The sequence below is a fragment of the Pseudomassariella vexata genome (genome assembly GCF_002105095.1).
Source record: "Pseudomassariella vexata strain CBS 129021 chromosome Unknown BCR38scaffold_9, whole genome shotgun sequence".
Classification (NCBI taxonomy): Eukaryota; Fungi; Ascomycota; class Sordariomycetes; order Amphisphaeriales; family Pseudomassariaceae; genus Pseudomassariella; species Pseudomassariella vexata.
Window position 1 is genome coordinate 862,011 of NW_024467964.1, and position 17,358 is coordinate 879,368.

Here is a 17,358-nt window from a genome sequence, read left to right on the forward strand (position 1 = left end):
GTGCGACCAAAGCTCAGAGCCAACCCACGGCGACTGCATCTTCCCGGTCGCCTCCGGTCGGACTCATCTAAGCAAGCCGAATTGAGAATTTCGTGGTTGTCTTGGAGATCAAACTACATCTAGTGAGCATGTCTTACGATTTGACCGTCAATTCTGTACCCCAACAGATACCCAAGCTGCTCGTTACACACTTGGCCATCTAGATCGCCATGGTCAGAATCAGTGGAGAAGCAGTGGAATTGGCCAATGAGGGCAGTTTACCTGCACAAGAAGTGCCCCAGACGAGCATAACCAGGTCGCAAGCTGTGAAGCTTTACATTAGCCACGCCCTCTCGACGTGGAACGCTCGCGGCTATGAGTTTGCAACCGTACGTTTTGCGCGTGGCAGATGACTTCAGGGGCATAGGAAGCTGATGGCAGTTGCCCAGATCCTCTTCACTGCGTCCGCTTATCCGGATACACTCGTTGCGGCTGCTATCCGGTCTGTTTTTCGGGGATAGTATTAAATATTTTACTTGGGGTGCTAATACTAGTAAAGTATGACCATAGTGTACTTTGCGATGATCCTGTTCTCGAGCGTGGTTGGACGATGGGTTCAAAAGTCACCCAACCGACTGCGGACGTTGCTCGCGACGATATTCGTCAATCGAGCATCCGTCCTCGCTGGGGCCTTCTTCTGGCTTCTGATCCTGAGTCAGGAGGATTTGATCGGCTCAGAAGGGAGATTTTCCCTTGCCAAGAATGATACTCTGAAGCACATTCTCTTCGTTGTGGCCATGTCATTCGGTATTATCGAGCGACTAAGCGCATCGGGCAACCTCATCTCGATGGAGAGGGACTGGGTCGTCACCGTCGCGGCGCCCTCGGGACGTCCATACGATCTTACCCATCTGAACGCTGTCATGAGGAGGATCGACCTGGTCTGCAAGCTCATATCCCCTATTCTCATATCGGTCGTCATCTCGGCGCTTGATTCTGTGAGGATTGGCGTCGTCTACACAGCCTTGACAAGCATGGTCAGCATTCCGATCGAGGCCATATCCGCGCGGAGGGTATGGGACGACAATCCATCCCTGCGAGTTCCCAAGGAAGTGCCCCCTGAAGGGGAAACTCCACCCTTACAGAGCGGAACTATGTCTTGGAGAACTCAACTTAGACAGTACTTGCACGATTCCAAGATGTACTTTTCGACGACCGTCTGGATCCCATCCATGGCTCTTGCCATGCTCTACTTCAACGTCATTACCTGGAGGGCAACCTTCATCACGTATCTGATCAATGTGGGTTACTCGCTTAATACCATCACGATTGCCCGCACAATAGGTTCCCTCTTCGAAATCTCCAGCACGGTGGCAACGCCGAGAGGGGTGGAATATCTGGGTAAATCGTACCGCTCAGTTCCGCAGGATGAGCACGAATCCGAGGTCGGCCTGGTAAGCGGTGAAGATAGTCAGAGCGTTCGGGATACGCGGACTCTGGTAGGCCTTCAGCGGTTTGGGCTCTGGGGCTTCACCTGGCAGGTCTTTAACACGGTAAGCACTGACTGCTATCCAAGAAAGAAGCACACTCTGACTAATCTACGTGCAGGCTCCCGTGGTAGTTGCGCTCTTCGCCATCACGGCCCCGCGCGTGCAAGACGGGGGCATCAATGTTTTCGCCAGCCGCATGGTCGATAGAGCAGCCGATTACACACTCCCCGCTCCACCTGTTGGCTGGAGTATAGTTCTATTCTCCTTTCTGGCCATCTCCCGATTTGGGGTCTGGATCTACGACCTTACGACGCAGCAATTGACCCAGACCCTCGTTCCCTCGCATCAGCGATCCAGCTTTGCGGGTGTCGAGACATCGATGATGAATATCGTCCAGCTGTTTGCCGGCGGTGCCGCAATTGCATACCCAAAGACAGACCAGTTCGTATATCTTGCTTCTGCTAGCTTTGTGGTTGTTGTCCTAAGTTGGCTCATGTATGCGTCTTGGGTCTACCGACAAAGGGGTCATTTGGTCCATTGGGAGAAGTTGGGGCAGGGTTTGTTTGTAGGTGGGAGGTAGGGCAATGCTGTCAAAGAACGATAGTAGTCGGCCACATTGGGACCCTGGAATTTCCAATGCCTTGGGTCAAATTTTGATCCGCTCGCTATATCTGCACTGATTGTTGATGTTTTTCATGATAGTCCATATCCTTCATGCCCACCACAAGCCAATGTTGGAAAAACACAATCTTGTCAGAATCAGGACCTTTCATCCAGCACAGCAAGGATTCCCGAGTTGAAACTACTACAATAATTGACCTCGCTGATAAAAGCCCTTCCTTCACGGTCATTGGGCATCCCTCGTAAACAATCACAGTCCATTCAAGGCGCCCAATTTCGTCACCCACCATCTTTTTCCACACCACCTGGCATTCGTGACTTCCCTTTCTTGCAACCCATTGGCAAGCAGAACGATCTCATTATCATCATCACTTACATTCACAAATACCTGGGTGGTTGTTGTCACCAAGATCTAGTGACCACCCCTGCGCTGACTTCTGCAAAGGAACCGCACCATCCATCGCCTTTCTTGCCATTTTTCTCTCAGCATCACGACGGGATCCTGCAACCAATTTTCTTTCAATCCCTTGGAAATCAGGACGATATCAAGAAAGTGCGCGCAATCCTCACTGCTTGATTGGCGACGGTGGCCGAGATCTACGCGCCGCGTTGCATATTTGCCGAAGGATTTCTGCAGTTGAACCTCATCACCATCATCAAATCCGTATTGATTCCATACATCCAAGTGACAGGCCATAGGATCGCTGCTTCCATATTTAAATGATTCTTTCTGGTTTTCAAGGCTGTTGCAGTCTTCAAAACCCAATGATCAATTCTACGAGTCCCACCCAAGACTGTCACTAGGTCCTGTTCACTCGCCGACCCTCTTCAATCATCTTCTAAAATCGCCATCATGTTCAGCTCACCGAGTTCAGAGAAAATGGTGATGCCCGCGACACCTCGCAAGAAGGTAGAAACTCCCACGAAGCGGGCCGTGGGCATGTTCAAGGACACCTGGCGCAAGATCGTCAAGACTCCAAAACAGGCAGTCACCCGTCTCACCATGTCCTCACCTCCTCCAGTTCTGCGCAGACCGGCCATACCTTGCCTGGATCGAACGAAGCTCAATGATGTGACCGATGAAATTGATCTTTCCATCATCCCCTCTCATGGAAATTCCTCTTTTACAAATTCCTCGCCCACCATTCAAGACTCCGACTGGCGCCGCTTTGAGTACACTGGTCTTGCCAGCAGCCCATCTACCTTCCTTGGCCACCACAGTGTTTCATCAGCGTCAGGAAAGATTAGGGCAGTAGCTGCCAGCATGGGTACCATGGATGAGATACCCTTCGAGCTGCTTGACCGAAGGGACATCCTGGGCAGCGCCAGTGACCTCATCATCGGCAACGACAGCGAGCTCGAGATCATCTCTGACTACTACGGTTCTCCTAAGCAACCGTCCCCTATTAACAGTGAGCGAGCCGATAAGATGCCCGAGGGCATGTCTGCTATCCGTGTGCGGAGTGCTAGTGAACCTCCGCAGCGAACGACGGCCACTGAAGATGAGCTCTGCCAGATGCTGAGCGACGTCAAGATGTAAGCTATTTATTCTTGCATTACAAGTAGGATTCACCACTGACTCCAGACCTTGCAGGAGAGATGTAAATCTCGTCACTGAGCCGAATCCCGAAGCTGAGCATGACGATAGGTGGTCATTCGTTTCGGTGTGCAACAGCACAGAGTACGACCTGAAACACAATCCTGATGTTGAGATGCCCGCCAACAAGCGACGCAAAATTGCTGGAGAGGCTACCGAGATGGATGAACAGGCCGAAACCCCCAGTCCTCGAGACCACCCTCGCTACTCGGGCATCTATAGCCTCGACCCCACGCCCAACCGACGCATCTCCTTCTACCTCCCCCATGGCCCCGCTGTCGTGATGCCCTCTTCACCCCAGGGAACGGAGTGAATGGGGAGCAGAAGCAATTCTCCTGTATGGGGACTAATCGTGTATGATTCATCGCCTTATGGTTGAGACTTTGGATGAAGTGAACAAATGACAAAATTTTGGTCTATTCACCAAGTCTATGACTGAGCATGACGACTTTTTCTCTCACTTTCCGGTTTTTCATATATCAGGGAGCTCACACATGGTCTTTTTATCGCCCTGTGACTGGCACAGGTCGACACATTTTGATAATCAGAGACTTCCGAGCTTAATACGATTCGATACCAGAAAGCCCGACTTCAGAGACACTGAGCTCGATAAATAACGCAATCAATGCTCTTCTTGGAAACCTTTCTTGCCTCTGTGTAGACAAATCTGTATACACAAAGCTCTCAAATGCTCTGAATAAAAATCACCCACTGCGGCAGCAACACACCCCATTTACCCACAAAATCCTGATTGACAATGCCCGACAACCCACCCCCAGAAGATGATCCCCCTCACATTTCTCTAAGCGCATGGTTCCTCACAGGAGGTACCGGCCGCCCACCTACGGAGAAGGGATTTCACCGCATGGCTTCGGAACGCAAGGCCGCACATCGCAGAGACAAGGAACTTTTTACGGAACGCAAGGAAGCACTTGCTAAGGTCCTTTTTGGTAAAGGCAAACCGAAAATTTCTCGCAAGGATTTGATGAGCAAGTACGGGAAGAAGGGAGTTTCGAGAGGAAGAGCAGATGATGACGATGCAGCCGCCGGAGCGGCTGAGGATGACCCTCGACTTGTTGATAAAAATGGGACAGATGATGCTGTAGGTGACGCTGGAGGTGAAGGCGGAGAAGATGATGCAGGAGCCTATGATGCTGGGGGGGATGGTGGAGAAGATAGTGCTGAAGGTGAGGACAAAGGAGGCAATGCACCAAACAATGGAGGGGATGGTGGAGATAATGCTGCAGTTGGCGCTGGAGATGAGGACGGAGGAGATAATGCTGCAGTTGGCGCTGGGGGTGAGGATGGAGGAAACAATGCACGAGCCGATGATGCTGGAGGGGATGGAGGAGGAGATAATGCTGCAGTTGGCGCTGGAGGTGAGGACCGAGGAAACAATGCACGAGCCGATGATGCTGGAGGGGATGATAGTGGAGATAATGCTGCAGTTGGCGCTGGAGGTGAGGACCGAGGAAACAATGCACGAGCCGATGATGCTGGAGGGGATGATAGTGGAGATAATGCTGCAGTTGGCGCTGGAGGCGAGGACGGAGAAGATAATGCTGCAGCTGGCGCTGGAGGTGAGGACCGAGGAAACAATGCACGAGCCGATGATGCTGGAGGGGATGATAGTGGAGATAATGCTGCAGTTGGCGCTGGAGATGAGGACGGGGGAGATAATGCTGCAGTTGGCGCTGGGGATGAGGACGGAGGAGATAATGCTGCAGTTGGCGCTGGAGATGAGGACGGAGGAGATAATGCTGCAGCTGGCGCTGGAGGTGAGGACAGAGGAAACGTTGCACAAGCCGATGACACTGGAGGAGATAATGCTGCAGGTGACGCTGGAGGTGAGGATGGAGGAGACATGTACCTTCCTAAATATCATGATTCCCAAGCTGACTTTAGTATGCAGGCACAAATTGATACTCCAGAGATTGGCAGCAGCGGAAATAAGACTGGTGGCCGTGTTCGGGAGATCGGGACTTCAGCAGAGGCTGGTCCGGGTCATTCAGGCGTTCGGCAGTCAAGTAATCAGCACACTGATACAAATGACGATAGATATATTGACCAAGGGCTTCGAGTACACCTGGTGTTGAACATGAAAGTACATGTGATGGGCCCGAAACTCAGTCCAAAATGGGAATATCAGCACGGAAACCTATGCTAATAAATAGTGATGGCGGAGATGCTTGAGATCATAATAATAGCTGATTAACACAGGGAGCAGTGTATGAATAGGGTCAGAGATATTATTCCTTGGGTTTACTAACGGCGTTCAAATCCGAGAGCACGCAACCTAGTGGTATTGTTGAAATGGCCTTCGAGGGAGCCAGTCCACTACATAACAACCCTACCAACGAAGACAATAAGTCCAATGGTGAACAAAAAAGACTTGAGCTCCAATAGATACTTAGAACCAAACTCTGGTTTCCAGTCCGAGATTCAATATTGCATAGGGCTCAGCCGGCTGCCAGTCATCCTCAAGGCCACTTGAAAGCGTCTATGCCGTGTACATCCGTACTGGGGCTACCTATTTGCCTGTGTCATAGATCCAGGCAGCGAGGTTCATGATGGTGACTACATACAAAACGGGGATAGGCAACTCAGGAGCAGCTTCGAAAAAGAGACCGTCAGGGCCTCCATCCATCACCTGATTCCGACGCAGCTCCGGACGCGAATAGCGAATAGGGGGGCTCGTTGCCATGCCAACCAAGGTCTTGCAAGCAGGACGCGCTGGTACACAACGTTCATGCACTACCAGTCCAGAGATGACCAGAGGGTGTGTACGTGACTGACTACCTTCGAGAGGAGCCAGCCCGCCTCAGCCACGCCCTTAAGAATGCATCAAGGTCTGCCAAGTATGCTGGCACTGTCAAAGGTAGCACATGCCCAAGCAAAATCGATACGTGCTATGTAGATCAGATCAGTGCAAATCGTACTCAAATAACATGTTTGAAGTCCAGAGATATATATGTACCCGAGCAGTGAAGTGAAGTCGACGGGTAGTTTTCTTTCACAATCGTGGACAAGACCAAAAGTATGCAGTGCCTTTTATTCCCATTCATCATTCCGGGTTCTAGTCCAACACTTGAACGAATATATACACATTCACAAGCCTCCTCCTCTCCAAGTTCTCGTCTATCAATCCGCAGCAAGCTGCACCATACCTCCAATAAGTCCAGCAAAAGCCATCAGAACCATTCTGGCGACCAGAATGAAGCAAGGCTGATGAAACTGATAAGACTGAACCACCACCTTCAGCAAAGGTCAGGCGAGGCTTGTGAAAATCAAAAACAAACAGGGGACGCCACCGGCCGTATAAACTCCTCGACGCCCGATTGCCAGGACGCCATGCCCCATCAAACAGATGGCATAACTTGGGACGGCAGGAATAATAGAGATGCACCAACAACGCAGCCGCAGGCTACTATGAAAAGGACGTGTTCGGGGGAGGTCGAGATAGTTGAGAGTGGCGGGTTTGGGTTTGGATCCAGCCAGATCCGGCGGAGACGATGAGGCAGGTTAGGTAGGTGGTCGAAATTTTGAGGGTATGAGGGAGTCATCGGTCTATAAGTCATGCAATGAATTATCATGAGGGCCATCCAAGTCCCCCTGGGTATCCTGAGGCTGAACAGAACACGTCGCATAAAAGCATCTTCGGCGTTGGCATGCTTGCTTGAAGAAACTGGACTTGAGCCCTTATGGGATCTCATCCAGGGAGAGGCTGGTGTCGGTGATGCCGAAGAGGGGAGCATTCTTTTTGGCCCATTGTCGTGTCAAAAGAGATGCTGTGGCAACGCATTAGCATTTACATGGTTGGTGACGGAATATTATTGCACTTACCCTTCATGAACTTCTTGCTGGCATACTTCTTGTAGAACGCTTCGTGGATGACAGGACGCGCGAGGTAGTCGACCATGAGCTCGAAAACTGGCTCAATCTCCTGCTCGTCGTACCCGGCATAGTAGCTCAAAGTCTCGTCCCATTCGCCGCGGTCCAGTATCAGTCGCGAGAGGTACATAGCCGCAGCAGCGACGTGACTAGGACGGTAGGCCATGAAGCGGTAGTCAAGAAGGCTGATCTCCATTAAGTATTTGCCGATCGTTCGGGACTGGATGTCATAGTTGTCTGCCTTAGAAATGCGGCGAAGGAAGTTCATAGGGTTGGGGTAACTGAGGTCGTAGTTCAGAGTGCCGAGAATGAAGCGCTCAGCACTCAAAATCTCAGCTTCCGTAAAGCCATCATCCGCAACGTGGACAAAGTTGGTGACATGAGGCGAGAGAACCTCCTCGTACTTGGACGCGATGAACATAGCCGTGATGCCAACAAGCTGCAGGCGGTCAAGCTGAACCACCTTCTCCGACAAAAAGCGGTCAATGATGTTGATGGCCAAGAACAGAGTCTCGGGCAGCAGGTGAAATCGGGTGTGGACCTCGATCAGCCAATCGATGAGGATGCCGCGGGTCTTCCACTCCAGGTCGTCTTGATGGCTCATGTAGTCAGGGTTGGGGATGGATTTGCACTCGAGGTCACGCAGATACTCAAAAATCTCAGTGGCGTACTCGGCGGCCATCAAAGGGTCATCCAGATCCTCGTCGTCCAAGTTCTTGACGCCCTCGGGATAAACATGCGGCTTGGGTTGCTCCACCTCAGACTCAACACGCGACGCCTTCTCTGACACCTTCTCTGACACCTTGTCCGGCACCTTGTCCACAACCTCTTCTACCTTGGCCAACTTTGATTTGGATCCAGAGGGCGCGATATTCTCGCTTTCCAGAGTGTGGACCTTCTTGCGGACCGGCTCCTCGTCTTCTGCAATGGCATCTGCCTTGATGATCGTCGTGGCTGAAGCCACCTTGCGCTTCTGAGAAGCAGCACCAATCGCACCGGAGCCAGAACCCGCGCGCTTCGGTTCCGTCTTCTTCACTTCCTTGCTTGCCAGAGCTGCGCGAGTCGAGGTAGTGCGAGCAAGGCTCTTCTGGACACCACTGGGTTGAGCAGCCTTGGAAACGAGACCAGTCTTGGTGGCAAGCGGCTTCTTGCCCTCTGCGACCTCCGTCTTGCCTGCATTGGTGACATCGCCCAGTGCAGCGCGTTTGTGTTGACCAGCAGGGTTGACGTTGACCGCTGACTTCTTGGACTGAAGAGGTTGTTGTTTGGTGGGCTGCGATAGAACATTGGCATCGAGTGCGGCGGCCTTAGCGCGCGTCATACGCGTATAATTGCTGTTCTCGTCATTCTCGTTCGAGACAAGTCTTCTGGTGGTACGTCCCTAGGGAATATGAGTAAGAACGCGAAGCAAGACGCGGTATATGGGAGTGCTAAGTATTGTGGGACTAGGGCGCGGAGCTGGAATCGGACGCGTCGACGAATTGGGGCCACAACTTACCGGAGGCATATTATTGGTAGATGAAGACTGTGATGGAAGAGTTCAGTTCGTTCCAACAGGAATACTAGACACCGAAATCAGTTTGATGCTTTGCGAAAATGGAAGGTTGTTGGAGGTTATATTTGGCAGAAGCGTAGAGGCGTGGGGCGCACGGCAAAACGGGTCTACACGTCTGAAACAAATGCAGACGCGAGCTAGACCAGCAAAACAGTGTATCCGAATCGCAAGAGCCTCGACAGCTGTGAAAGGACGCAGGACATAAAACAACAAGACATATACACACCTCAAAGATGTTCCGAACAGCTTGAGGTCGAGCTTGTTGTGCAATATCAACAAGCTGGCGGATCATGCAATGTCAGCTCTAACTGGTCCCAAGGCACTGCCGAAGCTTTGTCGAGATGAGATGCGGAGGTATGGAACGGAAGACGGAAGTGAAGATATCACGGGTCGATGTCGGTCGTTGACTTGAGGAGAGATGGAAGGTTTAAGGCAGTGGAGGTGTAACTTGTTTATGGGATTGGGATGGGTAGAAGAGTGTTTTTGAGAGAGGTGCACTCAATGTTTGGCAGTGGACCAACGTGCGGAGAGAGTGGTAGGTAACGAATAACGAGGGTACATACCTGACGTGTGCGTGTGTACACGGACTAGCGCGAAGTCGCAGGCGCCTCAAATCAACGCTGGTGGATCCTTGGTTGATGCAAAGTACCAATTGACCTGTAACTGTCACGATAGATACCAGAAGCCTTCGAGACTGAGCTGGTATCCGCAGGAAGGAAGCTGTGGTGAAGTCGCGGGAATTGGTAGCAGTTCTGCACACAATTACGGATGGACCGGGTTGATTGTTTCGGGGAGGCACTTTCTCAATAGCTCTAGAGCTTGTCCAGACGCGTAAACCAAGATCAGAGAAATTGCAGAGACAAAATGGATGAAAGGGTATCTGGACGAGATGATGTAAAATATGTAAACTGTGCGCGACTGACGAAGTATCAAGAAATAGCCGATGTACCTTTGGTTATTGGATGGAGCTTGCTGTCTGCGGAGACGCGATTCCAGCAGCACGTCCCGCGCTTTCCCTCCCTGGAAACGTGAATAGCCCCACTTTAAGCTGCAAAACAGAAGCAACAGAGCAACGGACAGGCAACAGGTGGGGTCATTCAGCCACTCGGAGAAAAATCTCGCTTTTTTCGACGTGACTGTGGCTGGTGTGCAAAAAGCGCGACTTGGAATGTCAAATTCAGCCGCATAAGATTGGTTCGATTTTGACTTGCCGATCCCGTCAATCGCCAACTTGACGTGACGGCTTCCCGGGTCCTTTCTAAGGCAAAACCTCGGCTATCTGGGATATCGCCATACCCTTGTATAGCGGGCCTGGAACAACCCGAACTCCAGATGAAGCTTCAAATCATTGATCAAATTTGGGAAGCCGAAGACCATCTATACCCCCCTCCCCCCCCCTGGCCCGGTCAAACAGCTCGACAACCCAGCAAAGATTCACGCCAGCTGGCTCCTGTACAGCCACGGCTGCCATGCCATGATGATGCTGCGACCACGACTATTCGCAAGGCCCGCTGTGAGAGCATTGGCGGCCTGCCAAAGCTCCCCAGCAGCATTCATCCGTCGCTATGCCGCTGTCCAGACAGGCTCTGAAGCTGTTACCACGACTGTCCCGAGTCCAAGCAGCAGGACAGCCGAGCGGCCCCAAGGTGCAAAGGACAAGCAGTCCACCGTCATTATGCGCACCTATAAGCCGCGGACTCCTGGTCTGAGACATCTCAAGCGGCCCATCAACGATCACCTCTGGAAAGGCAGACCTTTCCTGCCATTGACTTTCCCCAAGAAGGGTATGGGCAAGGGTGGTCGTAACCATCATGGGCGCATTACCGTCAGACATCGTGGTGGTGGTGCGAAGCGGAGGATACGAACAGTCGACTTTCACCGTTGGAATCCCGGTCCCCATACCGTCGAGCGAATTGAGTACGATCCAAATCGCAGTGCCCACATTGCACTCCTCAATGAAGATGCCACTGGCACGAAATCCTATATCATTGCCCCGGATGGCACGAGAGCTGGCGATGTGGTGCAGAGCTATCGATCTGGTATTCCCCAGGACCTGCTCGATAGTATGGGTGGTGTGATCGATCCTGGTATTTTGGCTGCGAAGACGGCGCATCGAGGAAATTGTCTGCCCCTGCATTTGATTCCTGTGGGTACCCCGGTGTACAATGTTGGTTCACATCCAAAGGGTGGTGCGGTTTTCTGTCGGAGTGCCGGTACGCATGCCCTCGTTGATTCCAAAGAGGAAGAGACGAGAGAAGACGGCATCCGGGTCTTTACTGGGAAATACGTCAATGTGCGGTTGCAAAGTGGTGAAGTCAGAAGATGTAGCAAGGATGCATGTGCTACTATCGGAGTGGCCAGCAATCCCCACCATCAATACCGGCAGCTGGGTAAAGCTGGTAGAAGTCGCTGGTTGAACATCAGACCGACTGTGCGTGGTGTGGCCATGAACAAAGGTGCGTTTGATCTGTTTGACCGTGATGTTTTGAGGAGACTATTAACCTATTTACAGTTGACCATCCTCACGGTGGTGGCAGAGGTAAATCCAAGAGTAACCGACACCCCGTCAGTCCCTGGGGACGAACACCGGTAGGTTCTTCGCTGTTCTTCCATGTGCAATTGGACTCATGCTTACTTCACCTCAGGCAAAAGGTGGCTTCAAGACTCGCAGAAACAACAACCCCAACAAGTGGGTGGTCGTTCCCAAGGTGCGCAACCACGGAAAGAGGAGGGACAAGAAGGGAAAGCAGGCGTAGATGTGACATCCAGAAACATTGGGCTATGTATTCTCTCCATCTGTACAATATGCGGCCCTGGCCTCTTGATCAAGACATGTGTATAGAGTTGTATTATAACAAAAGGATACGCATAGGCGAATTCTTCTCATTGGATTTGCGCATTGTGTAGTATATTGCCACACACGTAACCCCCTTGCTGGCCTTCGAAGGTTCAATGTGCTCATGTGCAGCAAGGTAGTAAGGTAGGGTCCTCACTATAGGCTGCGTTTGCATATTTTGATGCGATTGAACAAGTCGGCTGCAAACCCCATGGGGCATCTACGAAAGCCAACCAGGCGTATGTAGACCTGGGTCTACAGACTTGCACTACCATAGTGCCCGCGCCATCTACAATGAGTGATTCTTGGTACTGTGTTAGTACCATGAAGATTTTGGAATCGGCTAACTAGCTGAATGCCGTAGGGCATGTCTAAGCAGGGAACAAGAAGGTGCGGTCCCTGTAGGACGCCGGTATCGTGGACAACAAATGTGCAGGGAGTACTGGCGCCAGTTGACCTAGGAGGTGTCCTTAAATAGCTGCCCTACCTATGCACTTGCCTTGCAACCTCAGGAACTCAAGGCCAGAGTTGCCTAGAATACCCAGAGTATGGCTCTGTCCTGTAGGACAAGGTATTGATGACCAGATCATCAGAGAAGATTCTGGTCTTGACCATTATCCCTCTGGCTTGGACAAGCCCTTGTCCTCGTCAGAGATTGTATAGGTTCTGCATGAGCACTGGATCTCAATTACAAGGAGCATTCAAGAGAGTCTAGCTGCCTGGTATCTGCTCATTAAACCTGACACTGGCACTTTACGAACCATCGTAGAAGCACCAGACGATGGCCAAACCCTCAATCGAGAAACTCTCTCCCAAATGATCCTTCTACTGTGATGCAGTGGGCTAGCAACGTCCCGGCAGCTCAGGGACCTCGTATGCACGGACATCTCTCTTTTCTCAAAGATCTGCATCGAATCACAACTTTCGTGATGCAAGCCGTCAAGTGAAGGGTGAGTATGTTGTCGGAGCCCAGAGCGAACCGACGCACCGCAATGATGGCAAGTGAGATTTCCAAAACTTGGGACTTCAGTGAAAAGAAGTCTCCACATCCGCGTTGCAAGCCCGTATATCAAATAAATGTGTTCGTTCATTGACTTACAACAAATATTAACAACGTCGGATATGTCCTCCTCTAGCTGACATACTTGCAAAGTCCGACAAAATAGAGCGATACGGAAACGATTGCTAATCGGTGGGCATCGAGAAAGCCACAACATAGTGTTGAGAACCACCTAATATTCACATAAATATGAGTTGCTATTCTTACAGCTTGTGTGGTATAAACAACCACCCATGCATCATCGAACCACGACCTTATAAATAGGACATAACTCTCGTTCTAGATCAAGAACCTTCTTTCAAACCTGTAATCGAAAATTTTGATATCTTAATATGAAAACTATGGTCTGCGATTGCTTGCCAACTTGCAGTAGGCAAGTTTCCAGGCTACCATATTAGAGATGCTTTGAGGGAGACGGTCACGACGTGATAAACTTCAGAACTGATGGATATCCCAGACATATATGAAAATCCGTTCAAGCTAATGTCGCCACGCAAAATATCATTAAATTAAAGGGATTTACTTGTACATTCTATCCATCAACTTCATTACTCAATGCCCAAATGCTTACATCTTTATACATGTAATCTCATGCTAAAACATAAGCGACATTACTTTTGCATACCACCCCAATCCATGGTGATGGAGTGAGTGCTTGCCCGTATACATACTCGGCATATATTGAATATGCCTGTGATGCATAACTCCCATTTAAATCGAGAAAACCGTGCCCACATCATCGGGTAATTAAGTGCACCACTTCTTATTCATCGAACAAAGCCAGTTGCCTACTTTCGCAAAAGTTAGCAAAGTTTTCTGTCTGTCACGCATATAAACTGAGCAGGTACTTAAACTTCAGTAAAATCGAAAGAAAAGCATCAAGATAAGTGACAAACTCCAATCAAGGCAAAGTGTTGTTGTTCCTCTACTGACCTGAATTGTTTGTGGATGGGGAAGGGGAAGTAGTGGTAGTGGCACGCCTGGTGGAAGTGGAAGAGGACTTGGTGGTAGGAGTCATTTGGGTAGTAGCAGAAGTTTTGGAAGTAGAAGTGGCCTTAGTGGAAGTGGCCTTAGTGGAAGTGGCCTTAGTAGAAGTGGCCTTGGTAGTAGATGTCTTGGGAGTAGAAGTGGCCTTGGCAGTAGAAGAAACCTTGGGCGTGGAAGTAGCCTTGGAAGTAGTAGAGCTGACCTGGGAACTTACAGAAGCCGCACTGTCAATTCTATACCAATTCGCAACCGGATCGCCAAGACACTCCCCAACGGTGACGGTGCGGTAGCCGCGGGTCTGGAGGCCGAGGAGCATGTACTCGGTTAGATTATAGACGGTTTGAAAGTGAATATCGTGGGCGATGGCTAGTGCGTCGTCGGTGGTGTTGCTACGGCTGACGAAGAATTGATCGAAGACATCCTTGGACGTCTGGATCAAGTCGGCTGTGGTGTGGAGGTAGTCCTGTGTGTCAAGGTCGAAGTAAGTGACGTGGTAGCCCAGAGCAGCCAGGTCAGACTCGCAGCCACTAGCGGCGGTGCACGATGAGTAAGGCGGGCGCATGTAAGTGGGGATGAAGCCCAAGATGTTTCGTAAGGCCATCTCGTTCTTGATCATCTCGTTTTTGCGCTGGACCGAAGTGATGGCAGACAGGTCGGCATGGGACCACGTGTGAGAGGCAATCTGGTGCGCATCGGCGTGCATGCGCTTGATGACTGCAGGCCACGGCAAACTGGCGTTGTCGATCTCACCCTTGCCATTGTTGTTACCCGTGATGAAGAACGTCGCTTTAGCACTGTACTTGGCGAGAAGGTCGAGCAGGTCGCTGGTGTATTCGCTCGGTCCATCGTCGTAGGTCAAGGCAACAACCCCTGAAGACTTGTTAGTGCCGGCTGATTCTAACGTTCAGGTCCAAATAGAATAGTAAGTGCCTACCAGTCTCCACGCAGTCGTAGATGCCGGCACCGCCGTAAAGGACAGTGCCCACCTTCGATCGGGTCAAGGTCGACGTGTTCGTGCCAGCAGGGATCTTGTTAGCATCACAAGCCGGCCCATATTGGAACAAGCAGTCAGGAGCCTTGCAATGATCAACCGTGGTGCCGCAATACCTGGCTTCGTGTCAGTGAAACCTCGAGCTGATACTTTATCTTCAGTCCATCTCACCCTTCGGCAGAGCAGCATTCGGTCGAGCTGCAGACAGCATTTCCTTGGGTAGGACCGCAACGGCCGCTGGAGCTACCGCCGTCGCCACCATCGCCAGTGCCAGTTCCCGCGGTACAGGTGCCGAATGCGCTCTGGCAACCATCGCCGCAATAGTCAGTGGTGCTACCACAGTAGCCGCTATATGTCACTATGTCAATATGTGCCCCCTTTAGCAACAACAAAACAAACTGTAAACGCACTACGCAGAGCAACAACTGTCGCTTTCAGGACAAGTGTAACCTGCCGTCCCGGCGCCGGTAGTTCCGCAGGTTAAATCTGGAGATACAGTGCCCGTGTCTACTGCTGTGGTGCAAGTGCCGAAAGCAGTCTGACAGCCAGTATCGCAGTAGTCTGTCGTCGTTCCACAATAACCGCTAAAAGACAAAATCGTGTAAGGGGTTTGCAACAAAACAGACCAAAGACAGAAGACCTTTCGAAGAAAAAAAAAAGGAGACCAACTATTGAGAGCAGCATTGACCAGTAGCACATGTGTAGCCCTTGGTGCCAGCTCCAGTGTTGCCACAAGTATCGTCAGGTGAGACGGCACGCTTCAATTGCAGGACCGAGGAAGCAGAGGCAATCGCAAGGCTGCTTGCCAAAGACAAGAACATGACAGAACGCATTGTCAAAACCGATTCAACGAGTGACGGTGTTTGTATGTAACGAATGTGATAGTCAACTGGACCAAGTGGGTGAGGAGTCGTGAAAAAATGGGCTCAGATCCGGAAGAGGAATCTTTGTCATTAAGTATATCATGATTGCTTGATATCCTTTTCATTTATTTATTCTGACAAGTGGACCAGCACGTTGAACGGATGATGCTCGGACGACAAAAGGCCCTTGGCTAGCCTTGCTAACCGTCCCTCCGTCCCTGGACTCTGATCCCGTCTTGAATGAAGGGGTCATGCAATCATGTTGCGAGTAGCCCAGGAGTAGTACTAATCAAGTGCAGAATGCAGGATTCCGGTATGTGGAGTCTGCAACGGGGGTGACGGGGGAACGAGCGTTGGTGGAAGGAAGAAATGCCAGCAAAGAGCAGCCTCAAGTAGTCGGGTAGTCTTTTCCGTGCTCAGCTCTGCGCCCATTGGTCAGCCTTGGGGAAAGAGCAGGGTTGCGTGTTCTCGTCATCTACACATTGAGTTGTTAGCCGCGCCCGAACCTGGCCTGACCAGGTCTGACCTGGTTTGTCCAAGAAAAGGAATACGAAGACCCACGAGATCTCGAGATCGAGTTGTCTTGGCAAATTTCCAACCAGGAGAGTCGTCTGAGCCAAAGCGGCTAGTCAACAACTAACAAGGGTTTCCTGTATGCGCGAAGGAGAACGAGTCCAGCTCAAGATGACTTAGTTATTACTGCTTACATAACGACTAAGGCAGTCCAGTTTAGGATCTTGTTCCGGCGGTAAGAGAAACGTCTGGAGATGACCATGCTCGGAAATAACTCACCCACACACTTCGGTGGCGTTCCTAGCTTTCTTGGCGGCATGCGTTGGAACAACGGTCATCATTGGTAAGCCTGCAGTAATGCAACTTACAGTAATGGGCGTTTTTGGAAATTAGTGGTTTGGAGTTTACGAAGGACCATGCGTTGCGGCTCAGGGTCATTCCAACAGAAGACGGGGCACTGACGGGGAAGCATTTGCGATCGACAGCCTCCCCAGTCCGGGGCTCTCTCGGCCGGCTACGCGCAGTCTCCGAGGTAAGCTGACTGGTGTTGAATTCCGGTGACAACGTGATCCTAATATATTGTGCCGCCACGACCTGGTGAAGGCCATTCAATAGTCAATTTGGGCAGCGGTACGAAATAGTAGAGACGCGAGCGATCGGGTCGCAAATCCGTGGTTCGAGCTTTTTCAGCTTGATGACAACCAACATCTGGAGGTGGTTGGTGACTTGGTGGTCTGCCAACAGTGACGATCAATCGCCCCAGGCCCGGCAGCGTCGGAAGCCGATACGTCGAGGGAAGGCCCGGTGTTTGCCGCAATGACGGACGCCGCACCATTGACTTTCCCAGATTGAGGCGTGGATAATGGCTGTCAAGCCGCGATGCAAGACTGAACAGCTAAATATCTACACCTTGGGTTACTTGTCTTTGCTTCTACAGCTCATGTTGCGTGCTCGAAACCAACATCTTTTCTTGAG

General features: G+C 51.1%; 7 protein-coding genes across 7 annotated transcripts; 5 read left to right on the forward strand and 2 right to left on the reverse strand.

Annotated features, from left to right (window-relative positions):
- Positions 1–209: 209 nt before the first annotated feature.
- On the forward strand, positions 210–2,049 carry BCR38DRAFT_486561 (Ferroporti-1; the record flags this gene model as incomplete). Its single annotated transcript, XM_040864048.1, has 4 exons — positions 210–368; positions 429–481; positions 539–1,532; positions 1,588–2,049. 4 exons carry the CDS (start codon positions 210–212, stop codon positions 2,047–2,049), a joined length of 1,668 nt encoding a protein of 555 aa, XP_040714129.1.
- A 585-nt stretch (positions 2,050–2,634) lies between these two features.
- Positions 2,635–4,181, forward strand: BCR38DRAFT_517669 (uncharacterized protein). Its single transcript, XM_040865117.1, has 2 exons — positions 2,635–3,626; positions 3,685–4,181. Exons 1-2 carry the CDS (start codon positions 2,944–2,946, stop codon positions 3,998–4,000), a joined length of 999 nt encoding a protein of 332 aa, XP_040714130.1. The 5' UTR covers positions 2,635–2,943; the 3' UTR covers positions 4,001–4,181.
- A 263-nt stretch (positions 4,182–4,444) lies between these two features.
- On the forward strand, positions 4,445–5,783 carry BCR38DRAFT_525325 (uncharacterized protein; the record flags this gene model as incomplete). Its single annotated transcript, XM_040865317.1, has 2 exons — positions 4,445–5,684; positions 5,746–5,783. 2 exons carry the CDS (start codon positions 4,445–4,447, stop codon positions 5,781–5,783), a joined length of 1,278 nt encoding a protein of 425 aa, XP_040714131.1.
- Positions 5,784–6,718: 935 nt separating this feature from the next.
- BCR38DRAFT_438031 (uncharacterized protein) lies at positions 6,719–7,239 on the forward strand. Its single transcript, XM_040860563.1, has one exon. The coding sequence runs from the start codon at positions 6,727–6,729 to the stop codon at positions 7,201–7,203; it is 477 nt and encodes a 158-aa protein (XP_040714132.1). The 5' UTR covers positions 6,719–6,726; the 3' UTR covers positions 7,204–7,239.
- Positions 7,240–7,386: 147 nt separating this feature from the next.
- On the reverse strand, positions 7,387–9,085 carry BCR38DRAFT_410729 (G2/mitotic-specific cyclin-B; the record flags this gene model as incomplete). The annotated part of the gene is made up of 3 exons (XM_040858496.1): positions 7,387–7,475; positions 7,531–8,959; positions 9,077–9,085. 3 exons carry the CDS (start codon positions 9,083–9,085, stop codon positions 7,387–7,389), a joined length of 1,527 nt encoding a protein of 508 aa, XP_040714133.1.
- A 1,226-nt stretch (positions 9,086–10,311) lies between these two features.
- BCR38DRAFT_395114 (translation protein SH3-like domain-containing protein) lies at positions 10,312–12,063 on the forward strand. The gene is made up of 3 exons (XM_040857626.1): positions 10,312–11,589; positions 11,646–11,722; positions 11,779–12,063. The coding sequence occupies exons 1-3, from the start codon at positions 10,608–10,610 to the stop codon at positions 11,887–11,889; spliced, it is 1,170 nt and encodes a 389-aa protein (XP_040714134.1). The 5' UTR covers positions 10,312–10,607; the 3' UTR covers positions 11,890–12,063.
- A 1,891-nt stretch (positions 12,064–13,954) lies between these two features.
- BCR38DRAFT_458859 (uncharacterized protein) lies at positions 13,955–15,828 on the reverse strand (the record flags this gene model as incomplete). The annotated part of the gene is made up of 4 exons (XM_040862219.1): positions 13,955–14,886; positions 14,951–15,123; positions 15,179–15,355; positions 15,677–15,828. 4 exons carry the CDS (start codon positions 15,826–15,828, stop codon positions 13,955–13,957), a joined length of 1,434 nt encoding a protein of 477 aa, XP_040714135.1.
- Between the last annotated feature and the right edge of the window lie 1,530 nt (positions 15,829–17,358).

Coding starts and splice junctions, on each gene's coding strand:
- BCR38DRAFT_517669 (XM_040865117.1), top strand. CDS start 2,944: ATGTTCAGCTCACCGAGTTCAGAGAAAATGGTGATGCCCGCGACACCT. Junction 3,627..3,684: donor ATGCTGAGCGACGTCAAGAT/GTAAGCTATTTA, acceptor CAGACCTTGCAG/GAGAGATGTAAATCTCGTCA.
- BCR38DRAFT_438031 (XM_040860563.1), top strand. CDS start 6,727: ATGCAGTGCCTTTTATTCCCATTCATCATTCCGGGTTCTAGTCCAACA.
- BCR38DRAFT_395114 (XM_040857626.1), top strand. CDS start 10,608: ATGATGATGCTGCGACCACGACTATTCGCAAGGCCCGCTGTGAGAGCA. Junction 11,590..11,645: donor TGGTGTGGCCATGAACAAAG/GTGCGTTTGATC, acceptor ACCTATTTACAG/TTGACCATCCTCACGGTGGT. Junction 11,723..11,778: donor GTCCCTGGGGACGAACACCG/GTAGGTTCTTCG, acceptor ACTTCACCTCAG/GCAAAAGGTGGCTTCAAGAC.